At 44.4% G+C, this 21,258-nt stretch overlaps 2 protein-coding genes and 2 long non-coding RNA genes across 4 annotated transcripts in view; 2 read left to right on the forward strand and 2 right to left on the reverse strand.

Moving 5' to 3' along the window:
• The window catches only part of USP42 (ubiquitin specific peptidase 42), a 37,247-nt gene extending 30,033 nt beyond the window's left edge, over nucleotides 1-7,214 (forward strand). Inside the window, exons 15-17 of the mRNA XM_083584907.1 lie at nucleotides 682-1,986; nucleotides 4,062-4,381; nucleotides 5,719-7,214. Of these exons, the coding sequence (XP_083441033.1) occupies nucleotides 682-1,986; nucleotides 4,062-4,381; nucleotides 5,719-5,771 (1,678 nt within the window). The 3' untranslated portion in view covers nucleotides 5,772-7,214. The remainder of the gene's footprint in view (nucleotides 1-681; nucleotides 1,987-4,061; nucleotides 4,382-5,718) is intronic.
• A 759-nt stretch (nucleotides 7,215-7,973) lies between these two features.
• On the reverse strand, nucleotides 7,974-10,543 carry LOC310749022. Its single transcript, XR_014541430.1, has 2 exons — nucleotides 10,417-10,543; nucleotides 7,974-10,052 (listed from the first exon to the last, which is right to left on the reverse strand). It is a non-coding gene; the product is annotated as an uncharacterized lncRNA (long non-coding RNA).
• Nucleotides 10,544-11,278: 735 nt separating this feature from the next.
• Nucleotides 11,279-14,034, forward strand: LOC310749031. Its single transcript, XR_014541443.1, has 2 exons — nucleotides 11,279-11,383; nucleotides 12,202-14,034. It is a non-coding gene; the product is annotated as an uncharacterized lncRNA (long non-coding RNA).
• An 839-nt stretch (nucleotides 14,035-14,873) lies between these two features.
• Nucleotides 14,874-21,258, reverse strand: part of CYTH3 (cytohesin 3) — a 63,841-nt gene continuing 57,456 nt past the window's right edge. Inside the window, exons 10-13 of the mRNA XM_083585326.1 lie at nucleotides 16,732-16,808; nucleotides 16,569-16,640; nucleotides 15,691-15,845; nucleotides 14,874-14,952 (exon numbers count right to left, since the gene is read on the reverse strand). Coding sequence (XP_083441452.1) covers nucleotides 14,880-14,952; nucleotides 15,691-15,845; nucleotides 16,569-16,640; nucleotides 16,732-16,808 — 377 coding nt within the window. The 3' untranslated portion in view covers nucleotides 14,874-14,879. The remainder of the gene's footprint in view (nucleotides 14,953-15,690; nucleotides 15,846-16,568; nucleotides 16,641-16,731; nucleotides 16,809-21,258) is intronic.

Genomic DNA, 21,258 nt, shown 5'->3' on the forward strand with positions numbered 1-21,258 from the left:
ATTCTGCTTCAGTGTAAGATTGGCCCAGTCAATTAGCGCATCACAGTAAACTTATAAAGGGGGGGGGGTTTAAATGCAGAGTTGATTGGTTTTTCAAAAACAGCATTGTAACAATACGTAGAGCAAACATGAATAATAAAGGAAAATGAAAACATAGAAGCAAAGCATGTAAGTTCATAATATCATCAGAAAATTAGACCTGAACCATAGTTAATAGTTTACCATGTTTGCCCCTTTCTGGTTTGTTTTGAGGCTTCCATTTGTGCTGTAAGAAAACAACCCAACCCCCTGGGTTAACATAATGTCCAAAGCAGGGATTGTGTTTGTTCTACTCCCAATAAATGATGATCAGTAAGCCAAGGGGGGGAAATAAGTCTTTGCTACGTATTGTGGTTTGTTGAGGCAAAATAAAGCATGATCCCTGGTTTAGACATAACACTAAAGTAGGGATCACAGTTAGACATTACCTGTGGTTTACTGTGACACGTGAATGAAGTTTCTGTGTCCACGCAATAATAAGAGTTCCTAAAACCATCTTGGTACGTGTACTTTATATTGCGACTTTTATTCTGCTTTGAGAGAAGTGTTTTCCAGAAGCCGAAAAAAGTGTGAAGGTATATGTAATGTTTGCTATATATTTGTTTTTCTGGTCAGTGGCATCTTTCTCTTTCTCATGTGCAGCGGTAGTGGAACAGAAAAAACAGACGGCCCTTCTGAAGAGGGAGCCAGTACTCTTCCCAACAACATCCAGACTCATTTGGCCCCTTCAGACCCTGAAATCACCTCTACGACGGAAGACCCCTGTGAAAGGACTGTTGCCGAAACAGAGAGCACGCCTCTTGAGAGTGATGGGCAGCCCGACCCTAAATCCAGTTCGTTGGGGGCAGAAGAAGACTTCCCTAGGGAAGGTGACGTGGAGGACCATCCTGAAAAGATGAGGGGACCAAAAGAAGGGAAAGCAGTTTGGGAAAAGAGTCCTGAGCCTGTCAGGGGAGCAGCAGAAAAGGGGGTGCATAGCCCCCTCCTTACAAGGTCCGACGGTGAATGTAGTTCTCCAAAGCTTGCCACTGTAAACGTGGCAGAAAAATCCCAAGAAACACAAGACAGTGCGGAACGCTACGAGGATGTCCCGCCTCCTGATGAACCTTCCGTTACAAGGCTGGACCCCGTTGGAGGAAGCCAGTGTTCGAAGGACGACGGCAGATTGGGAGAGAGCAGCAGCAAACAGTTCATAGGAAATACAGAAAGGCAAGAGTTGAAATCCCATTCGCCCCTTAAGGAAAAAATATCCACCTCAAAAAAAATAGACAAAGAGCACTACCGTTCCAAAAGGAAGCGCTCTGAAAGCGAGGAGGAGGAGGAAGAGGAGGAGGCAGCAGTGGCCCCCCGGGGCCAGCCAGAAGGGCACTACCCCAAGAAGTGGTGCTCCTACAGCAGGGAGAGAGCCAAGCAGGAGCACTACCGGCGAGAATACTACAATGCAAACTATTACAGATTCCCATGCAGCCCTGATCCTGAGAGGGGCATGGGGAAATATCCCTCTTACAGATCTCGCAGCAGAGGTAAAACGGACCCCGAACGGAGCAGGCATTGCTACGGGAAAGGGGAGCAGTCGTGGAGCAAGGAGCGGTATTACCAAGACGGCCCGAGGAGATGGGAGAGCTGCAGGCCTTACAGCTACTACTATTCTTCCCACGGCCCCAGGTACAATCAGGATAGGAAATTCACTCACTGCGAGAGAGACTATAGCAAATCAAGTCATGTTTACAGTAGCCCGTATAAATATGATCATTATAAAAGCAGGTGGACTCACGACCAGGAAAGGAAGAGGAGGTGCCAGAGCCCCGAGGGGAGCAAGACCCCCCCGGAAAAGAGGCACCGGAAGCTCTCACAGAGTGAGTCTCTCGAGGAACAAAGAGGGCGGAAGCATAAGAAGTCAAAGAAGAAGAAGAAGTTGAAAAGCAAACACAGAGAGAGAGATTCCAGGTTAGTGCAAAGTTGGTGGGGGTGGGGGGAAGCCAATGGCAGGAGCCCAGGGCTTTTCCCAAATAAGTTCTACTTGGAGCTGACCAGCTGAAATTAATGACCTGCCATTAGCCATGTCTGCTGATTTCTGCGGGTCTACTCCTTTATTTATTTTAGAGCATTTGTAGTCCTCTTCAGCCAAGAAGGCTGCTAGTGTGGCTTACCTAGCAAGACAGTCCCTCCCCACAGGTTTGAAATCTGGAAAGCACACAAGAGGAGGGGGTGGAATCAAACTCAGGCACCAATTCTTAAACAGTTCTTACAATGACCGGCTGGCACATTCCAGTGGTAGGAGGTGCTGAGCTTTCCTATCTCTCCCATGGAGGCAGTCTAATGGAATGGCTGTTGTCGGGGGGAGGCCTAAGGGAGATAGAGTCTTACTCTTAAGTACGACTAGCGTTGGGTACATACCCAACTTTTGTGAAGCTTTATGGTCTTCCCCTGACAGTTGCTTATGACCCTGGAATGGGATAGTTGGTGAATTGACTTGCTGCTTCTCAAACTAGCTGGTACCTGTGCAATGTGGTGGTTTCTGCAGTGCACCAGCATTTATTTATGTTTTATTCTACTGTTTTTCACTTGGAAGGGGCCATAGCTTCCTTTGCACATGGAAGGGGCTGCGGGTTCAATCCCCAACATCTCCAGTTGAAATGGGTCAGGTAGTGCCAGCTATGGGAAATAGCGCTCTCTCTCTCTCTCTCTCTCTCTCTCTCTCTCTCTCTCTCTCTCTCTCTCTCTCTCTCTCTCCCTGAAATCCCAGAGAAGCAGTTCTGGTCAGTGTATACAATACTGAGCTAGATGGAGCCAGCGGTACAACTTCATTGGTGTATGGAAGTGTCTTATGTTTCATTCATAAACACTTTCTGTTTAAAATCCATTAATAAAATAAATGAAGCTAATCTCAGGTCCAGAGTGTATTAGCAGATCAGCTGCCAAAGGCAGGTTTGAAGAGGAAAAGCTTAAGCTGGCTGTGGCATGAAAGCAAGAAGGGGGCTTTTTGTGCTTCCCATTGAGGGGGGGGGGAGGGAGGGACACACTAAGCTCTAGGGCTACAGCAGGAAAGGTCCTGCTTCTTGAAATGAAATCCTCCACAGGATCTTTAGCAGACCTTAAATTGCGGTGGGGGAAGAAGGTTGATTTAGTACACTATGCTCCAATGTACAGCTCAAGGGCCACATGCGGCCTTCCCAGAGGTGGGTAAGCGAGGCCCTGGGCTTTGGGAAGGAGGCATGAGGGCTCTGGCAGGGTCCTAGAGTCCTCCCACCTCCTTCCCAAAGCCTAGTTATTGCTTTCCCAGCTTCAGGAAGGTGGTGTGAGGTCTCTACAACCCTTCTTCTCAGGGTGGGAGAACAAAAGCAATAAAGATAATACAGCGTGTCTTTGATCCCAAGGCAGCAAACAAAAAGCAGGTCATGTTACTCACAGCAGATTGAGCTGTGTGTGAGCTGTGACCATGAGCCTCTCCCTGGAGGGAATGCCCTCTCCTCTAGGTGAACAGCAGCAAAGGAAGCTGCCTTATCCCCAGTCAGACCATTGGTTCATCTAGCTCAGTATCATCACAACTGAGTGACTATGGCTCCTCAGAGTTTCAGACAAGGGTCTCTCTGTGCCCAGCCTTGAGGTGTCAGGGATGGAAGCTGGGACCTTCTGCATTCAAAGCAGTGCCCCACCACTGAATCATGGCCCTTCCGTAAGTTTCCTTGCCCATCCACTAACTTGGATGTCTTTAAAGGAGGATTAGCCTACTTGGTGGACCACTGGTCATCTTGCATTCTTAAGGTTGGCTCCCTTTCCACATTACCTAGTGAAATGTAGAGAGGCTCAAAACCCAGTCAGAGCAGAAACTCTGAAATCACTCTGTTATTATGAACTGGGTAGGAATAATGTCTGTGCTCATTTGCGCGCGCGCGCGCGCACACACACACACACAGAAGGAGTGACCCACTCAGGACACTTTCCTCTTGGCTGAAGAACCTGTTGCCTTCCAGGAGCTTGCATTGCGGATTTTCCTGTTAACTTGCTTCCGCTTCCTTCAGGTACCACCAGGATTCGGACCCGTCTGTATCCAGCTCCGAGGCCGAGACTCACAAGCATAAACATAAGAAGAAAAAGAAGAAGAAGAAGAAACGCACGAAGAAAGAAGAGCGCGCCGAAACGTCAGCTTCTCGTCTTCCCAAGCCAATCGGCGTGGAAACCAAGAATCTCAAAGCATGGGAAATGACTGAGTCTTCTTCTTTGGATGCATATAGGAAACAGGGCAAGGGCCCCCAGGATGGAGAGACTGTTTGCCAGAAAACCAAGAGCTTAGAAGGTAGCAACAGAGAGAGCTGCTGCCCACCTACAGATCGTAACGTAGGTAAGAAGCTTGGAGGGGGATTTCCAAGTGGTGTCTGGAGAGCAGCCTTCGCCTTCATGGGGAGCTCCCAGTGGTTTTGGACAAGCACCCCCAGTGGGGTGGCTGGAGCTGATGAGAGTAGCCACTCAGAATCCCTGGAGGATCCCCACGCTGGCAGAAGTTGCTGTAAAGCAGCTCTCCCTCCCACTCCCAGGCAACCTCTGGAGTCCTCCTACTTTGTTTTATTACATTTCTATCTCCTATCCTCTCAAAGGAGCTCAAGACACGGCATGCACTGTTCCCCTTCCATTTTATTCTTATGAGGATCTATGTGAAGGTAGGTCAGGCAGAGCTTTCTACTTGGAAATGGCCCTCCCTGGTCCAGCCTTGTATCGCGCTGTCGGTGAGGTAACCTCTAGCAGGCATTCCCACCCATAAGGCTTAGTGGTCCTCCCTTTCGCTTTCATAAACCTGGACAATTCATGATTGGGAACCCAGAATCATGCTAAGGCTGCTTTGTCTGCGCTGCCTCAGAGCTCCCAGGCCAACCATAGGACTGTCCCAACATGTCACCAGCTCCCCACCTTCTGTATCTAAATGGAAAATGACTGCGTTCCTGACAAATGATTGCATCAAGGTGCTGTTTAACCCAAGATTCAATCAACAGTGCATGTTTCATTATGCTGCTAATAACTTGATGTAATCCTAAGCTTCCTTCAAAATATCATAGGAATATAGAAAGTTGCTTTATACCGAGTCAGACTCACTATTGTCCACACTGTCTGGCAGCGCCTGTCCCTGGCTTCAGACTTGAGTCTTTTGCCAGCCAGGAACTGACCATGGGACCTTCTGCATCCAAAGCAGATGCTGAGCCACTGAGTTTGGTTAGCATGGTTTATTAGGGATCATTTATAAAACCTGCAAAGTTTCCTAGGTGCTGTACAAAGAGTTAGAAAACGAAACAGTCCCTGTCCACAAGCTTGCAGGCCAATGAATATGTCATAAAAAGAGGGAAGGAATGGGAAAACCAGCAAACTCGGGTACTAATATAATTGTTCTTATGATGACCAGCTTGAACGGAGACATTTCAGGGAGGGGTGGAGCCAAATGGCAGCTGGTCTCTTAGCCAGATTGATGGAGAGTGATTGATGGAGAGTGATCCCATTTCACTCTCTGCTGCTGAAGGCTCAAGGAAAGCAGGAAAGAATTTGAGGATTATTCAGTGCTGGAATTGTCAGTGATGCAGTTGTTACAGCTTGTGTGACACAGCACCACAATTGTGCTGTGCCATTAAGGAACTAGACAAAAGCTCACCTCGGATCTAGGCATCCAAGAATAACCTGGTTCTCTTCTTTCAGATCCAGAGTGTCTGCTGGAAGCCATCCCTCCACAGCTCGCAGTATATTTATAAACCGAAAAGCGATTAACTCTTTAATTCATAATTGGTGCTTCAGAAATACTGTACAGAATTTTACCATTGAAAGAAACCCTTTTTTTTAGTTTTTACCTTGAGACTTTTTTTTAAATTACCTGCAATCCAAAAAAAGAAAAAGAAACAAAAAAACAGATGGAAACTTTCTACAACTGCTGAACATCATAAAATATACCCTGTAAATGTCACAGTAATTAATGCCCTGGAATAGAACATCTCAAATGCTGCTTAGTTACAGACTCAGGTTGATTGTGTTATTCATGTGATGTTGCTCCAAGTCTACACACCTGGTGCAAAGGGGCGAGGAAACCACAGAATTATCAAGCTGCAACTGATAGTCTCTTATTTAATTTAAAGACTTATTTAAAAATTTCACATACAACTAGAATTTTTGCAAGAGCTTCATCTGTTTTTTCTGTGATGTCTGCTACTAGAAACTCGATCCATTCCCTCCCACCCCGTCGGATTCCAGTCTTGGACTATGTGAAACGTGCCGTTCGGACTCTTTACCAGTTTTTGAATGTATCTTGGAACATGTCTGAAGACCCCTTGCCTGCTGCGGCCACTCTCATGGATAGGGCTGTCTCTCTGGGCCCTGCAATGTCGCCAACCACCTGCCAGCTGGCCACTTTCAGGGTGTTTGAATGGCCAGGCTTGTCGTCTCACCCATGAACTTGTGAAGGCTGGTGCAGGGATGTCTCCGGCAGATGTCTGCCCCCCTCTCCTTCTGTCCCTCCCACTACACTCTCTCTTGCTGCGTTTCAGTTTTCCTCCACTGAAGGCTTCTGCCTTTGGCTCTTGTTCACTCTGTGGGGCTTCCTCTTTCCTGTTCTGTGCACTTTCTCTCTCTCTCCTTCCCCTACTTTACCCCCACCCCATGTTTAGCTCCTATTCCCCTTGTCTCCTGTCTCTTTGCCTCTCCTTGATTCCACTCTTGCAGCTGCCTGTCCCGGGCATCTGTTCCACGGCTCTTTCAGGCGCCCACAGATGACGGCAGCGGCGGCAGCGGGTCCCCCTGCGTCGTTCCGACAACGGCCAGCAGGAGCCATCCTCATACATCCACTATGTTTTTGTGTTTTACTATAGCGTTGCTTGTCTTGACGGGGTCTCAGTTGTCTGGTCCTTGTCCCTTCAAAAGTTTCTAGTTACAGACACATTCATACTGTGATTTAATTTTTTTATGATGAATTGCTATCAAACTGTGATACACTTAATTCACTGGTCCTGCATCAGGAGACGGAGTGGGGAAAACTGTATTAAATACAGTTCATCTGAATAATCTGTCTGGTTTATACAAGCTGTGTTGTTCAGAGATGTCTAAAGTTTGATCTTTTGTTTTTTTAAAGATAAAGCACTTGCCCCACTTGTAAATATATGGCATGTAAAATTTATATAGTATATAAATACAACAAGTCAAAACAATGTTGCTCAATGTACACTGGTTTCCATCTAGTGTGTAGTGTTATGTTTTCATTTTGTTCTACACCAATGACTTTTAACGAAGTTTATATTCTTGATGCTCTCTGCTCAGGCTGTCTGCTCATGGTGGTATTTTGTATATCCCCAGCTAAGGGTGAATCATTTAATGTAATAACTACTCACTTACTGTATAGTGTGTGTGTCCTCTGGTTAAGTGATACAGCAGCTGTATATTTTATTCAAGAAATCACACTATGGTTGATGCGCCTTTGCTGCAGTTGCAGAGAGCTAGCATCCTGGCTTCTACACGATCAAGTTTTTGAAGCGTATGTTCTTGAACTACCTCTTCACCATCCTTGCCCACTGGCTGTCTGGGGCTAATGAGAGTTATTGGTGGACTACAGGTTTCCCACCCCTGTTTTAAAATAACCCTTTAAGTGCAGAGCTGAAAACGTGGATGTCATCAAGATATGCCAAAGGAGTTGGAAGTAAAAAAGATTGTTGATGAGTTTCAACCCTCACATGAGACATCACTGCTGAAAAAGAGGGTTGGGGTAAATTGTCTGACAGGGTGTACGTCTGATTTAAGTACAATTACCAGTGTCATGCCTATGTCTGCATGCTCAGATGTAAGATTGCCAACAGTATGTCTACGCAAGTGACAACCTGCGTTTATCAAGGGACCACAAGGGACACGCTTGACAACAAAATGCCTCTGGGTCCGGGTGCTTGGAGTGTGTGTATGTTATAGAAAAGCAGCACTTGGAACTCAAACTTTTATTTTTGAGAATGAAGTTCCCTCTGCAATGCATTTTGTTAACTAAATACTTGCAGTGGATTTAAAACAGTCATACAAGATTACCATAGATATTTGTATAACAGTTTATAGATACAGAATAGTCCATGCAAATTCATTGGCATACGAGAGTAACAAACCTTCAAAATCAATAATACACAGATGTACAGTATATACATTTAACTGTCAATAAGAAACATTCTTCAAGAAAATATAGAAAGAAAAGGTGGTGAGCTACAGGTTAGTTTGCAGCATGTGGTCTCTAATGGCCTGTGCAGATGTAATCCTGGTTCCTTGCATGCCAACAGCCAGCACACTTTCTCCCCCTCAACCAGAGCAGCATCAGTGTTAATGGAATGCTAAGATTTCCACTCTCGAAGAGGAAATTGTGGGCAGAGGAGAGAGGGTGCTTATTGCTTCTGAGGATGCAACTTGATTTTGCAAGCAATGGTCAGTAGAGAGTATTACATCTGCACTGGATCCAAGAGACCTTTCTTCCAGCAAGCATATCTAGAAAGATATGTACTACGTTTTTTTAAAAAATAGGCATTTTTAATACAAAGCACTGTAAATGCTGCTCACTTTATAAAGTACTGCACACTTCAACACATCCAAAACCTTAAGTGACAGAGCAAAGCAAAATTCTCTCTTCCACCCCCCCCCCACCCACCGACAACCTCCCTCAGGTTAGGTTCAGCACCTGTCAGGCCAGCTGAACTTAAAGTGCTTTTTAAAACTCGCCCCTTCAAAAACCAGAGTCCTCAAGGCTTGAAAAGCAGCACTGGGCAAAAGGGAACGGCATGAAGCTTAACACTCTGTTCTCGTGGGTCTGGTTTGCATGACTATGGCTTAGGGGGGACCAGGCAAACATGCTGACTCCTGAGGGGAAGGAAGCCTGCATTCACTTTGTGCCACCCTGGTCCCTGTGGCTTAGCATGTCTTCTGAACCTGTTTCATGGTTAAGCTCCTTAACTACAAACAATAAGGGAGGGGGTGCTACAGCTCATGATTAAGGAGAAGAGTGCATAACCATGAGTCCAGTTCAGATAACACAATAAGAGAATGGTGGGGCAAATCATCTTATTACTTCATGGAACAAGGTCAGGGAATGTGAACAGGACAGAAGTGGAGACAGCTTCCTGAATAACACCCACAGAAGTACCCAATGCCATTTGCCTCCACTGCTTTCAGCCTCTGCAGTTCTCGCTGCTTTCAAAAGCTACAACTCCCCAAGACCAAGAGTTAGGTTGAAGAAGAGGTTTATTTTGTATTTTCAAAAAGGTAGTACCTCAACCAAAGCCAAAAGCTTTCACAAGCCACTCCTGCAAATTAACTTGCTTCTTTACTGGCCTCTGGAGGTTTTGGCTCAAATTCAATCCCTACTAATACTGTTCCGTACACACATCTGCAACCATTCTATAGCTGGAGAAAGGATGCTGCGCTGCACTTTAGCAGGATGCTTATAGAGCATCATGGTTACTCGGTTTACATGTTCTTTGCTGACAGAGGACTCTTAATCAGACAAAAATAAACCAGAGAAGAATCACCGGCATTGCCAACCCATTTAAATTCAATCCCCTAAATGCACGTGCTAGAAAAAGGGCTGTGGAAAGCCAACAGGGATCGGAGCACATGATTTTTAAAAGGTCAAAATTTTTACAGTGATTTCTGCAGAACTTTGGGGGTGATCTAGTGAAATTTGACAATGAAATACTGGGCAAATTGATCAGGCCCTTCTAGCATCAGTCTGCACTAGATCTGCCCAGTTAAAACTAGGATCTGGAGGCAAGAGTATTTCCTCAGAAAAGGAAGGCACACCTGATAGGTCTGGTCAGAGGAACCCTACGTCCAGTCTGCTAAGAACAAAGAATTCCCTCGAGAAGGTAATATAGAGAAAAGACAAGCAAAAGAAGGTTCACCCAAGCAATAGGATGGCAAACCACACTGGCCCTCCTACAAATACTTTTTCAGGATTATAAAGAGATGGCAGACAACTGAAAGATATTAATTATCTGGGAAGGAAAAACCCTAGAATTTACTTACACCTATGTTTTACACCTATGGGATGCGGGTGGCGCTGTGGGTTAAACCACAGAGCCTAGGGCTTGTCGATCAGAAGGTCGGCAGTTCGAATCCCCGCCACGGGGTGAGCTCCCGTTGCTCGGTCCCTCCTCCTGCCAACCTAGCAGTTCGAAAGCAGGTCAAAGTGCAAGTAGATAAATAGGTACCGCTCTGGCGGGAAGGTAAATGGCGTTTCCGTGCGCTGCTCTGGTTTGCCAGAAGCGGCTTAGTCATGCTGGCCACATGACCCGGAAGCTGTACGCCGGCTCCCTCGGCCAATAAAGCGAGATGAGCGCCGCAACCCCAGAGTCGGTCACGACTGGACCTAATGATCAGGGGTCCCTTTACCTTTACCTATGTTTAACGAAGAAGAAGAGGGATCTTCACAAGCAGATCTTTGTGAATATTACTAGGTTGTTTGTTACAGATGGTAAAGAGCAATCAAAATTTTCTTAGTTTGCTAGAACAAAACTTGTTAGGAGGCCATTAAACTACTCTGGATAAGAAATCACATGATGGGAGTAGCTGCACCATTACAGTACTGCAAAAAACAGCAGGATGCTTGGGATAAATAATCTCTACCCTCAAATATCTTTTGGTATCTGCATACTTAGACCTATGAATTAGTTCTCTCTCTTTCTCTCTCTCTAGTGTGCCATGGCATCCTGGGGTACCTTGAATGATGGTCAGGGGTGCCACGGGCAACGCTGGCCTGTCCTTCTTTCCTTCCCTCCCTCCTCTGATGCCCTCTCACGTCTCTGCCTCCCAAAGGCTTGCACAGCTATTTGTTGCCGCATCCCTGGCTATAAGCTCCCCAGGTGAACAGTGCCTCTGAGAGGCACCTCTCTTTGGGCTGGGGTGGGGGGAGCTCAGAGACCAGCGGTGGTAGCAGCGGCTGCCCAGAGGCCTCCCAAGTAGAGGAGACAGGAGAGGAGGCTGAGGGAACACTCCACAAGGGAGGGTGTTCGAAAAAGGGTGAGAGGCTGCCAGCTCTGCAGGTTAAGGATGACATAACTGGGCTCCTGAGCCCCACGTATGTCGCACAAAAAATGTAGTTGGTCAAAGGAGCCGTGGACTAAAAAGGTTGAAAAGCTTTGAAATAATGCATCCTTTAAATATATGATAAAGAAACTCAAGCAGTTTGAGGAACAGAATTGAGGCAAGTTACACAATCTGAGAGATTAGCCTTGGAAGAACTCAAAAGACTTAGCCAAAGTATGCTGGATAATAGCAGAAGTAAAGGCTCGGATATGTTCAGGAATGGGAAAAGGTCTTTGGAACAAATCTGCCTAAGGAGATTTGGAACAAAATTAGTGTCAGGGACTCAGGAGCAGGAGCTCTGGGGAGAGAGGAAATGGAGAGCGAAGGGGAAGAATCCGAGGGCAGCGTAGGGGAGTATGACAGTGGCCCGAGAGATTCCTTGAGCTTCTCCAGCGAATCAGAAGATTCCCAGAAGGGGGCGCCGATGGTCAGGGCAAGGGGGGTCCCAGGGGGGACGCACCAGAAACAAGGAGACAGAGGGGAACCCCAAAGCAGCAGTGGGGGATTGGGACCAGTTTCCCCACCAGAGCGTAGTGGGGGGGGAAGAGTCACATGTGTCAGGGCCAGCGTCTCCTCCAGCGGGGAGAGAGAGTGAGTCAGGGCTGACCACGCCTCCAACGGAGGGGAGGTCAGTTGCAGCTAGCCCCCCCAGAGGGGGAAGCAGTGACAGCAGCAGCAGTGAAACGGTCAGGAGGAAAGTTACCGGCTGGGCGCGCGCGCCAAGTTCAAATGTACAGGCGCGGGGAACAGCAGGAGACCCGGATGGGGAACCAGCTCCTAAAGCCCGCCGGACGGAGGGGGAAGGCTCAGGGGACTCAGCGTCAGAAGAGGCTAGAAAGGGTGAGACCCCAACGGCCAGGCGGAACCAGAGGCGGAAGGAACTGAGGAAGAGGTGGAGTAAGGCTAGAATCTTAAATTGGTGTCAGGGGGGAGGAGACTCAGACGGAGCATCAGCGCTCTAAAAGTTGAGACGTAGAGCTGCGCGCTGCGGCTCTGGAAGTGAAACTGAACTTCAATAAAGACTTTTGTACTTAACAACGAAGCAGCGTTGGTCCTTTGTGAGCTGGGACCTTGGGCAGCCCTGACAATTAGTATTTACAATCTCTCGGTAAAGGATAAAAAAAAATTTGCGCAATCTCCCCAAAGAATTTCCCAAATATACAAAAGCCTTCCAGTAATCTGTCCAAAATGCAGGCAGAAAAGAATTTTTTTCCACTGTTGGTTAAATCGCTATTCAGCAAATGTTTTTTGGCAAGGTAGGGTACCAATAACTATAACTATATTAAAATTAGACATTTTCATAACTTGCCCTGCCCCCAGGCATTCTACTAACAAATTTGAGGGAATTAATAGATAAAAATAAAACTTCATTTTGAAAGTGATTCCAGTATTTGAAAAATACTGGAAAATTGCACCTATATGGAAAGCTGTACCTGCAAATTAGGTAATTTTCTTTCACTGGCCTCAACAGGCAAGCAAAAAGGTTTGGCCCAATTTCAATCCCTAATCATTCAGTTACATAAGAACATCTGCAGCCATGCAAACATTCTCTACCCTTAAGAAGTGTGTTATTTTCCACTTGGACAAGAAGCTCATGGAACACTGCAATTACTCCATTTACACAGTATTTGCAAACAGGGTTGCTAATTAGATGGGTTAGAAATGTCAGTAATTTCAACACATTCACTGAGGGATTACATGTGACAAACTGAAACCAGGGAAGCGTAAAGCCAGACCAGACTATGGATCAGAGTTCTGTAAAATATTTAAAAAATAATAATTGCCCACAATCTTAGGGTGAAATGCTGCAAAGCTATGGGTCCTCCAGGTGGTGTTGAACTCCAACCTCCCATCAGTCCCAGCTAGAATGGCCGCTGGTCATGATTCTGCAAATCTACATCTAATTTCAGAGTTCAGCAAACAGAAACATCTAAATAAAAATATCTTAATTCACCCTATAGAAGGCTGCCTCCATTATCTTCTAGAGCCACTGTGCTATTTATATTCAGATTCTCCTCATGAGGCTGCAGTGCTGATCCTGTAACACCTTCCCCATCAAGTTTTTACACCTCCCATAATATCTACAGCTCTAACCATAAGCAATGCTGCCACCTGAGAGGACAGCAGTGGCTGCTTGCACAGGCCAATGCTTTCCTCCTATGAATATTGCAGATATTAATTACATACATACAATAAACCAACAGTATCATACAATATACAAACAGTATCTTAAGGCTTTTGCTTTATGCTTACTAAAACAAAAATGCAATCCCTGACTGACAGGTGATTTCAAAGCTCCAAGGTATCACTGCAGACAAATTTCCTATTCCTGTTATTTATTGGTTGTACTTGGAAGTACAATGGAATCAAATCTGGGTCTTCTTATCCTCAAACCATACAGAGCGGTCATTTTGGCATGTCATGTTTACCTGTGCTTTAGCACAAATCTTGAACATGTCCCAGGCTAGCAGGACCCACCATCCCCTGTTCTCCTGCACACCCAGCAGAGGAGTTGATCCTGGCTTATTGTCCTGGTTTGTTAACCAACGTTAAGCCAGAGTTCAGATGCAACAGGGGACTCTGGTTTAACAGAAACCAGAATCTTCACAGGAAGCTGGCACATAACAGGAGAATGTGAAAAGTGGGGAGGGCTTGGAGCCAGCTTCATAAACTATGGCTTATGAAAACTCGAATGATCATCCAAACTGTATCATCCTCAGTTGGCTATCCCAACCAGCTATATGCACACATCTTCATTAAGAAAGATGCAAAGCCCAGCAAGGATTCAGGCAATTCTGCGCACTCTACTAACAGTGGATAACTAATATTTTACACATACAAACATATACTCTCTCTTTTTTGGCTTGCTCCCATTTAAAAAAAAAAAAATCTTGCTCGATTTTCCTGTGTGGCAATAAATAAAGAGAACAATTAAAGCTGGTGTTTTTGAATAACTTTGGAGCCCTGCAAACCATTATTAGTACATCCTTACACAAATATAAGATGATGCTGAATGTTACCAGACGGAACTGAGACCTGGGAAAGGCTTTTCAGGCTAACACTTGGAGAGGCAATGCCACACATCTCCAAAGCATCCAAAAACCAAAGATAAGCTACACAGATACTGCCAAAACTCATTTTTGTAACCTTTTCATCTTCGAGAACTTCATGTTTTCAGTGCACGACCATCTGTTTATGAGAGGGAGGCCTCTTAATCATATAGCTGCCAGGCTTGTGGCGGTTGTTTCTTTTTCAGTGTAACCTTCCTATCTCTCCATAAGCTGGAGGATGGGGATTCTAAATGAAAGCACCAGAGACCGGATGTGAGCTGAATCAGGGCTCAAACTCCTGCATTGCGAAGGGAAGGGAAGGCTTGAACAAGGGAGAGAAAAGTACTTCTGCATACCCAGAAAGAAGAGTAATCTGCTAGCTGTGAATACTAGATTCAGCAGCGGGTCACAATCCAGAACACAGGCTCCCCAAAACAGGAGAGGGACAGATTACATACCATCACCTCCTGGTTCAATGACACACATTGCCACACACAAAACGGCACATAAGGTTTCCAAATTTTCAGTTCACATAGATCCATGTGCTTGAAACGTCTTCCAGCATCTCATGGAATATTATAAATGGGCAAAGAGAAGGTAGATGCTGCAGGAAAGTGACTACATTTCCAATACAAGTCTTGTTTTCTTGGAACTTTACCTTGCCTTTATAATGTACTAGCAATTTGGCTAAGGCAGATCCACAAGAGTCCCCTGTTAGTGCTATTTTTTATTAGCAATTCTTCTTTTTCTCGTTGCCAGCATATCATAAAAGGGATCCTTGCTGATACTTGCCCTAAGGGAACAGGAGATGTGAATTAGTTTTTACATATGCACATTTTGCTAGCCACACTGACAAATTTCCAAAGAGATTTGTTTTAGACATCATGGTTTGTGCTAACCACAGTTTAGAACCCAAATCATGTATACAGGCAAACCATGGTTTAGATTAAAGCTACTTACTTGTCTGCTTTCACGTTCTATCTGCTCACCATATCTATGGTGCAGCAGCCTCCAGAAACAGCTGTAACTAGGATCTATCAAATCAGGCCTCTCACCAAATCAAAGTGAGCACAAACCATCATCCACAAAACTATGTAAAGCAATGGTCTCTTATTCTGGCTTTCCAGTCAAACAGAAGCCATTACTGTTTCAGAGGCTAAGCTAAATCATATTTTATTTTATTTTGCTTAATATAAAAAGACATCCCTAAGCTGAGGAATCCCATTTTGAGAATATTACAGTTCCTTGCAAAAGAGAAAAGAGGCTGAGAAAAATTAAAACATGCCTTTTGGGGGCATCATGCTTTTGCGCAGGTCTTGTGACTCGCACAGCAGCGTGGCCCAGTTTTGCTCTGGGACATCTTGGAGGGCAAAGTGGCACTATTCATGTAACTACACCAAAAATATCAACATTTGCAATAGTAGGGCTCCACGGCTTGGCTTTTGAGAAAGAGGTAGTTTGCAGTACTTAGCTAATTGGGAACCACTGCTTTAGGTGAAAGTTGCACTTCTGTATTAGAGAGAGAACTCACTTGATTGACTTGATCCATTCTTCTTTTTCTTCAGGGGTGGGGGCAGATATCCTGTAAACCACATGGTTGCCTTCTACCACTCTGCCATCTGCTTCCGTCTTACAAGCTTTAATGACTTGTCCTTTATGGCTGGGATTATACAACTCAAAGCAATTCTAGGGAAACAGAAACACATATGGGGTAGTCTTGCAGTAAGGTTAAAAGCTTACTGGGAAATGATATATAATGAATTGAAAAAGACGTAAGAGCAGCTCCAGTCTTTGAAACTGAGTTTGAAAACAAACTGCAAAATGGGTATTAAAAGCAGTGTCTGGAAGTTTGGCACATCCCAAACACGGGAAAAGTATCACTAATTAAGAGTAAGCAAGAATCAGACTAGCCTAGGGATTTTTTTGTTGCTGTTGCTAATCTGGGGATACGGTTTCTTCACTTTACTGAGACACCAAATAAGGCTTTCCCCCAGCAAATATTCTATGCTTTATTTATATTAGACCAACCCTGGTTTTTTGTTATCTTTATGTCATTTCTCTTGTCCTATCCAGCCTGTTCTGGTCAAGGGCTTCTTACGGCATATGTGCAATTCTCTCTCTCTAATTTAGTGTTTTTCCAAATCTTTAAACAGAAAGGCAGAGTTGCACAGAATTATAAATTTGCTATAAGGTTGGATTATAGTACAAAATAATGAGTTTCATTTAAGAGGACATCATATTAGAGAAGCATTCCACCAAGGACGCCTCCAGTACTATCACTATTGAAACGAACAGGAGCTGATTAAGATCAAAGCCGTGCTCTTATGCAGCTCATCTGGATTTTTCCTGTGTTTACAAAGCAGAGGTTCCTGTCAGAATGGTATCTCATGAAGAAGGAGAAGGCCTTACCGGTTTTCTCGGATCCTCAACTTCTCTTATGCTGAGATTTTCCAAAGGGATAATTCCTCTGGGTTCTTTGTCCTACAAGTCCAGGAAAGACAGTGCTCAGTAAACAGCCCCGAGCTTGCGCTTGGAAGAAGTGACATTATGATTTGCAACCTAGCATACTCACTGTTGTGTATTCAAAATAATATAGGCAATTATCTGTCAGTATAAACCATCTCCTTTTCCATGTTTTCACTCTTCCGCCTGTAAAGACATAAAGCACCTTCAAGTTACACCAGATCATGCCAAGCTTCTGTGTGGCAGACAAACAGGAATTGGGTTAACTTGTTACTTCATTAAATGGTTAGGCTTGTCAAAAGACAGGCTTCGGTGAAAGCAAACATATGAGTCAAGGTTGAATGAATGTAAGGGGTTATTGGGAATATCCTTTTGATATTACAGGGTGATGGTGTTGGAATGCCATCTTCCCCACTGCATCTGAAATGGAAATTCTTGTCCCTTTCCCCCCTCCAACCCCAATCAAAACCCTTTCTTACCAAAAGGGGGGAAAACAAGTACAGTGGAACCTCTGGTTACGAACCTAATTCGTTCTGGAGATCCATTCTTATCCTGAAACTTTTCTTAACATGAGGCGCCATTAGCGAAAGAGCATCTACCGCTGCGCATGCACACCTCTGGCGCACAATTTCTGCTTGCATCCCGGGGCAAAGTTTGCATCCGGGAGCAACTACTTCCGGGTTAGCACACCCAACGTGTGTGCAACCATAAGCATTCGTATCCAGAGGTACCACTGTACACATTCTCTACATTTCTAATTCATTCTCAATGTAGAATCAGCAGAACAGAACAGATAACAGAATCATAGAACTGAAGAGCTGGAAGGGACCCCAAGGGCCATCTAGTTCAATCCCTTTCAGTGCAGGAATCGCAGCTCAAGAATCCCTGACAGATAAGTCATCCAGCCTATGTTTAAAAGCCTCCAATGAAAGGAGAGTCCACCCACTTCCAAAGTAGTCCATTCCATGATCAAACAGCTCTTATGTCAAAAAGTTCTTCCTAATATTTAGTCAGAATCTCCTTTCTTGTGATTTGAATCCATGGGTTCAGATTCTACTCTCTGGAGCAGCAGGAAAAAAGCTTCCTCCATCTTCCATGTGAATGTATTTCAAGATGGCTATCCTATCACCTCTCAGGGATATGATCTTCAAACAGAACAGTTTCCACTTCAGCAAATGGTGCCAGCTCAGACATTCAGCCTGGCAGTAACATATGCTGTTCTGTGAGTACACCTGATGGCCATGTGAATGAGTATGTGTGATCCAGGCACCTGTGCAAGGGTGGAGGGATGGGGAAGAGGAATTAGAGACAGTTTTTCATATTCCTCTTTAAGAAACAGAGGAATTCTTCCCATTCAGATCAGCTTTTGAAGATATATGAAAGAGTAATTAGTTTAAATTCCATATGAAGAATCACTGTATTCCCAAACATTTGAAGTGGCTCAAAAAAATTATGTATGTGTTCCTTTTCAGGATGTATAAGCTGCTTCACAAAATGCTCAAAACAATACACCCAATAGACAACTTTAAAAAACACCCCTTAAATTTATTTATCAAATTTATATTTTTTCATCCAAAAAAAGCCCAGTACAGTGGTACCTCGGGTTAAGTACTTAATTCATTCCGGAGGTCCGTTCTTAACCTGAAACTTCTTAACCTGAAGCACCACTTTAGCTAATGGGGCCTCCTGCTGCCGCTGCACCGCTGGAGCACGATTTCTGTTCTCATCCTGAAGCAAAGTTCTTAACCCGAGGTACTATTTCTGGGTTAGTGGAGTCTGTAACCTGAAGCGTATGTAACCCAAGCTACCACTGTATTTTTACTACAATATATTACAGCCTGATACTACAACAAAGCTACAACCCTACACATGCTTGTCTCTGAAGATGCCTCACTGAACACTAAGACTTACTTTTTTGCAGGTGTGCCAACTCCTAGGGGCAGAGGGGTTTGTGGCCACCTCAGTATTTGCTGGCAGGAAGCTGAGCCTCCTTGATGTTGAGGGGGCAGAGGAGGCCGAGAGTGGCACGGTTCAATGGTTGGCTGCTCCTGAGCATGAGAGAGGAAGCCGCACTGTGTTGTGTTCCCTGATCAGCCGCCTCCTGACAATGCGTGTTGCGCTTGTGTGACATCATACATGCAACACATGAATGACATTGCAGGAGGAGGCTGATAGGGGAGTCCAGTGTGGTGCAGCTTCCTCTCTTGCACTCAGGAGAAGCCAGCCACTGAACTACACTGCCCTGTGCTCTGTGCTCGGCCTCCTCCTGATGATGCAACGTTGTGCATAATGACATCACAAGCACCACCCCCCCAGTCTGGGGCACAAGATGGCACCTCTTCTTCTTTGCAAACATGCATACGATTCCACTGTTAGTCTCTTACAGCGAACAGGCTATACACCATTACTTGGTGGTAAGACCTAGTGACCAAAGTACTTTCATGTAGGATCAGGCTGCACACACACACACACACACACACACCAATAAGCAAGGGCAGTTCTTGCTTAATATGCAAAAGTCATCTTGAATGGGCGCTGATCAGAGATCACCACCTTTTCCATTTTTCTTCATACACGCACATGTAATGTGCAATAATTTAGCCATGTCTTTGAAAGGAACACAAGACATCCTCAAACCGCAAAATATATCTTACTCAGCATGAAGTGGTGAACCACCAAGACCCCAACTTCCCTTTCCAGCATATGTTAAAAGTAGTAGAGCTCTTCTCCGGAAGCTCATTGTCAGATAGGAGCTAACACTAAATCACAACATTGTCACAGCATCAAAACTAGTTTGCTCAGATAATCAAAGGAGCAGCTAAACTTGCTTTATCAGGCTAGTCCAGTTCACATACACAGCCACCAATTTTCTTATTGTGCTTGACTATTTTAAAACAGGATGCACTACAAAACTGCCAACTATATATCTGTTTGATGGATACAGTCTCTATGCTCTCATTGAAGGCAGAGGAAACCTGCTTGTACAAAATCAGTATCAAAGCATGCCAACAGTTGTCTAGATTACAGTATTGCTGGTTTTATTTCGAATCACTACCTTACAACTTAACCAGTGTGCCTGTGATATTTAAACTGTGAACATTTTAATATTTTTGAGGGTTATATGTGGATAATACAAATGTATAAAATTTGGGTTGCCTAAAATGTGAAAAGTGGGCTCTACAGACAGTAAGTCAATATGCACTTTTATTCTTAATGGGCAAGCTATCAGACCCCATGAAAGCACGTTGCTTGTACAACAGTTTTGCACTCAAATATCAAAGAACAAAATTAATCTTTGCAGAGTGGCTTTTCCTCACCACTAATTAAACCCCAACCCAACTGGATTTTGGTGGACTGACAGTCAGCTTGAGGGTGGAGGTGGGATATGCATTTTTCCCTACATTGGACCACAAGTAGCCACTATACCTTGCTCATAATGTCACTGTACTTTCTGCACTTAAGAACACACACATCAGAAAGAGATAGAGAGAAGGTGGCATTGTCTGATAGATTTCTTATTCATCTTGTGTGTCCCACTTTCCAAAAGCACAAGTTGCTCACTGGATAATGCCATGAAAGGAAGAGAGACTGATTGATTTTTGGACTCGCAAGTTACTTACACGAGTTTCTTAATCTGAAGGAAGTAAATTATTTTTCCTCCTAAAAAGGGGAACATGTAATGGCCAGGAAAATTTGGCATTTTATATTTATGTTTGAGTTTGTTTGACTCAGAGTTAACTTCTATTGACGTTGCTTTCATTACTTTCATACTGTAAAAACTTTTGTTTCATGAGGGTAGAGTGACTAGGTACAAATAAACTAACCTAATCAGGTACAGTAAATCGATAGAATTAGGAGTAAATTCACAAGATTATATGCTTCTAATTAGAGATTAGTTCACTGATAATAGGACTGCAAACTCAAATCTGTTTTATCGCTAACCAATTATCACAGAAACACCACTCAGCACACAAACATGGAGAGGAAGGCTGGGAAAACTCTCTCTCTCTCTCTCTCTCTCTCTCTCTCTCTCTCTCTCTCTATACACACACACACACACACACACACACACCATTCACATTTTAGCACCCCTATTTTGTGGTCAACAGGTGATACAAATATAAGGAGAGAAAAACCTCAGAAATGTGTTATAACAAGGTCCATAATATTGGTACTTTTGTGTTCTAAACATCAACAGACCTCAGACAAGAAATCATATGCAGATATGGATTTGATGCTCTCACTCTGAAGGTTTTGTATCTCTGCAGTTAAGAGATTTTAGGAGTTGCATCACCTCCTGTGCCTCATCCATTTACCCGCTATTTAATCCCATTAGCCTTCACTCTCAGCACAGCTGATCTTATTACTGAACACCGTGAACATCAGGCTCTCATTAAACAGTATAGTTCACCCAAGGATTAATCATTTTAAGTGACTCAGGTTGTTCAATCCAGGGCACAGCTATAAAAGCATCTGCAGCTCTTCCTTGGTCAACAAGGCTTTGTCTCTCTGAGCTTGTTGTTGGCACAATACATTGTAAAAATAAACAAACAAGATCTTGAACTGCAGAACAATTACAGGAATATGCTGGATATCCTGCAGTTTTCTCAAACTGCTCTGCAATGTAAGCTCTTAA

Source organism: Podarcis filfolensis (genome assembly GCF_964270895.1).
Source record: "Podarcis filfolensis genome assembly, chromosome: 14".
Taxonomy (NCBI): domain Eukaryota; kingdom Metazoa; phylum Chordata; class Lepidosauria; order Squamata; family Lacertidae; genus Podarcis; species Podarcis filfolensis.